We start from the raw sequence: 3,883 nt of genomic DNA on the forward strand, positions 1-3,883 counted from the left end.
TGGGATCCTAATTAGATAACATGTACTCCATGTTTCTATAAATATGTCAAAATATACTCTACTGTTATGTATAACTAAAAAGAAGAAATTTATAAAATGTTCTTAAAAAGCAGACACCAGGAAATAGAATATAATAATTATAAATAAATAAATATAATAATTATAAACATAATAAATTATAAATAAACATAATAATCATAAATAAATAAATAAAATAGAACATAATATTTAGAATCAAGCACTTTTCTCCGAAATCTTATTTTATATAAAAGTCTAAGGAACTAGAGAGGAAGCATTGAGTTTAAATGGACAGGGTATACATAGAAGAATGACATAACTAAATTGAAATCTCAACACAAGAGAAATTGTGTTCCTTATATTTTAGAGAATCAGTTGAATTATGAGCATCTGAGATATAAACCTTTATTTTTAGATGTAACTATATGAGGAAGATATAATTTTTTACCTCAGTGAAGTTGTTACTTATAACCAACCAAAAACTTATATGCAGGGAGTAGTTAACAATCAAGAATTTGGGGAGGAGACAAACATTTTCCAGACATGTCTGCGGATTTCTTTGGTTTTAACTCCATAGACAATAGGGTTGAGAAAAGGTGGGACTAACAAGTAAAGATTTGACAAGAGGATATGAACATAGGGTGGTATATGAGAACCAAACCTGTGTGTAAAGAAAGAGAAGAAGGCCAGGAGGTAGAATGGTAGGAAGACACAGATGTGAGCTACGCAGGTATTGAAGGCCTTGACTCGGGCCTCCTTCTGGGGCAACTGGAAGACAGTGACAAAGATTCGAACATAGGACATGGTGATAAAGATTATGTCAAATCCTAGGATGGCAAAGGCAACAAATAGGCCATATATCTTGTTGACTGTGATGTTTTCAGCAGCCAGTTTCACAACAGCCATGTGCTCGCAATAAGAGTGGGAAATAACTGTAGTTTGGTAGAGTTTAAGTCGGCATTTGATAAGCAGCAGGGATGGTAATGAAAGAATGGCAGCTCTCAGTGTTACCCCCACTCCAAGATGAGTCAAGAGTTTCTGGGAGAAGATAGTAGCATGTCTCAAGGGGTTACAGATGGCCACATAGCGATCCAGGGCCATTGCCAGCAGGACGCCTGATTCAGTTCCCTGGAATGAGTGAATAAGACCCATTTGCAGCAGGCAAGCATCAAAAGAAATCTCTGGCCAATGAAACCAGAAGATGCCTAACATTTTGGGAAGAATACAGGTGCTAAGTGCCATGTCTGTGGCTGCCAACATGGCCAAAAATATGTACATGGGTATGTGGAGGCTGTTTTCTTTTTTGATGATAACCAAAATGAGGGAATTCCCAATCACAGCGATGATGTACATGGCGCAGAATGGAATCCCAATCCAGCACTGCACTGACTCCAGGCCAGGAATCCCAACTAGTGTAAAAACAGAAGGCATGAAGAAGGAGCCATTGAATGTGAGCATGGTGACTTGGTCAGAAGAGCCACGTGCTACTGCTTCATCTTCTAATCCATGTCAAGACTGGATGAATGAAAAATGAGGAGGAAATAATTTATGTTAGAAAAATATACTGGAGTTAGATTACGAGTATGGTCTTTTAACCATTTCACCCCCAAAACTCCTATTTTTTTTTTCTATTTCCTTTGCCAAACTCATTGAAAAATGAGCCATCAGGATCCATGTTTCTGTATACCATGATCATATTAAATGAGCAAAATTAAATTTACTAGATGATTACTTTCCGTTTCCTTACTACTAAACCAAGAGGATTCCCTTTATCTGTGTTTGCTACTAATCGGGTATGTTTTTGACTTGTAACTTGGAAAAGAGACAAAAATTATTTAATTATAAAGATATTTCAAAATCTAGGTTCCTCCTGCACCTTATATAAAGAATCCAGAGGTGACAGAGCAGTTTTCTGAAACTCAGAAGACAAGTTTCCAGGTACATTTTTCAGTTTTGTAGCTCTTTAGCTGGATTTCTTAGGTTAGTCTATTTATACTTTCTTTTGTCATAAATTCCCTTGGAATACAATCAAACTCATTTCTCAAAGTTCCAATTTTCCCAAATCCAAGCATTTATTTGACAACTTTCTCTATCTGTCCTCTGAGAAAATGAATCCATTATACTTTAGTTCATGGACACGTTCTCTCAGAACTTCTCACCTTCCATGACCAGCTATGTGCACATCACTTGTATTTAACATCAGAGCCAACCCATGTTCTCTGCTTCTCTTGCTCTCTCTGAGCAATCATTTCACTTTTCTAAGAATGAACAGTTATTTCTCTTTAACCTTTTGAAATAACATGGAATGACTTATAAAAAGTATTTTTTTTCTTTACAGCCTTGTAGATCTTCCATCTAACCAAACTACAATTTCCATAGAGGTGAAATTTTTCTTCTCCACAGTGTTTTCCCTAGGACTCTCTCCATCCTGTTCTGTCTCTGCCTTCACTGGTCACCCCCACCCCCATGACACTGCAGACATCCATCTTGGTTACCAAGGAATTTGCTTCAGCATAGAGGAACTTTGCCTTACATCTTCCAAAGCTCAAAGTCATTTTCCTGCCTGTTTGCAATCTGTATTTATTTCTCCTTCAAGAAATAATTTTCTCTCAGAATACAAAAATCTTAAATCATTTACACAATGCATTTGTTTTCTTGTAGAATTGTGAAAAGCATTTTCTGAAGCCTTTGAAGTAATATTTAAAATAGTTACTTAAGAGATAGTGAGGTTTCATTGGAAAATGAGGAGAAAATAATTTATTTTAGAAAAATATACTGGAGTTAGATTAGGAGTATGATCTTTTAACCATTTCACCCCCAAAACTCCTCTCTATTTTTTTCTATTTCCTTTGCCAAAGTCATTGAAAAATGAGCCATCAGGATCCATGTTTCTGTATACCATGATCATATTAAATGAGCAAAATTAAATTTACTAGATGATTATTTTCTGTTCCTTTACTACTCAACCAAGAGGATGAAAACCATGTCTTCTCCATCATTTCACAGGGGTGTTTGTTGTTGTTTCATCCACTCCCTTGATCAACTAAAAATGAATCTCAGAAATAAATTGGCAACTATAACCCACATCAGGGCAACTGGAAGAGCATTTTCAGCTTCCTTTTCTTTAAACTTATCAAACTATGATCAAAACTTTCCTGAGTCTTGTCATTGAGAAACTCTTCCTTTTAACAAATACAAAATCATGTTCAACCAGGTCTTCTTTCCATCACAAGGTAATGTTATCATACACAAATTAAATGTTTATCTCCTAATGTTTTTATTCAGATATACTTATTAAATATCTTTTATCATCTTAGTATTATTTAAAGCATTTGAGGAATAAAGACAAATTAATACAATCTATATTTAAGAAGTAACTAAGTTGTACTAAATACCTAGAGTTCAAAAGGAATCATCTACTATTTATTAAAAACACATTAATCATCACTTACTCTTCTAACATCTTTGAAGGTTTTAGATTATTATACTTTCTTTGCCTTATAATGTTAGCATGTTATCCTACAATATTAATGAACTAAGAAAGAATCATTATAGGCAATTTTCTTTGGATCTGAACTCCATGGCATATTTACTCAGCAAGAACAAAATAACAAATTTATATCCTTTGAGGTTTTGTAGTTATAATTTAATTAAAAATATTAGGAAATGTTCAACATAGTATAACTGAATCAGTCTGGGCTATGTAAAATACTCTAAATGTTTTACGTGGTATGTATCTGTTCAGAACCTGTTCCTGTATCACTTCCTTAATCCACAAGGTACATAAATACAATAGAAATAGTATAGAACATGTACATTACATGCCACCTATCTGATATATAATCACATATCCTACAGCATATGA

At 34.3% G+C, this 3,883-nt stretch overlaps 1 protein-coding gene across 1 annotated transcript; it reads right to left on the reverse strand.

Annotated features, from left to right (window-relative positions):
* Nucleotides 1-313: 313 nt before the first annotated feature.
* Nucleotides 314-1,476, reverse strand: LOC144376837 (olfactory receptor 52A5-like). Its single transcript, XM_078045113.1, has one exon. The coding sequence runs from the start codon at nucleotides 1,474-1,476 to the stop codon at nucleotides 526-528; it is 951 nt and encodes a 316-aa protein (XP_077901239.1). The 3' UTR covers nucleotides 314-525.
* Between the last annotated feature and the right edge of the window lie 2,407 nt (nucleotides 1,477-3,883).

The sequence above is a fragment of the Ictidomys tridecemlineatus genome, chromosome 4, assembly GCF_052094955.1.
Source record: "Ictidomys tridecemlineatus isolate mIctTri1 chromosome 4, mIctTri1.hap1, whole genome shotgun sequence".
In the NCBI taxonomy this organism is placed as follows: domain Eukaryota; kingdom Metazoa; phylum Chordata; class Mammalia; order Rodentia; family Sciuridae; genus Ictidomys; species Ictidomys tridecemlineatus.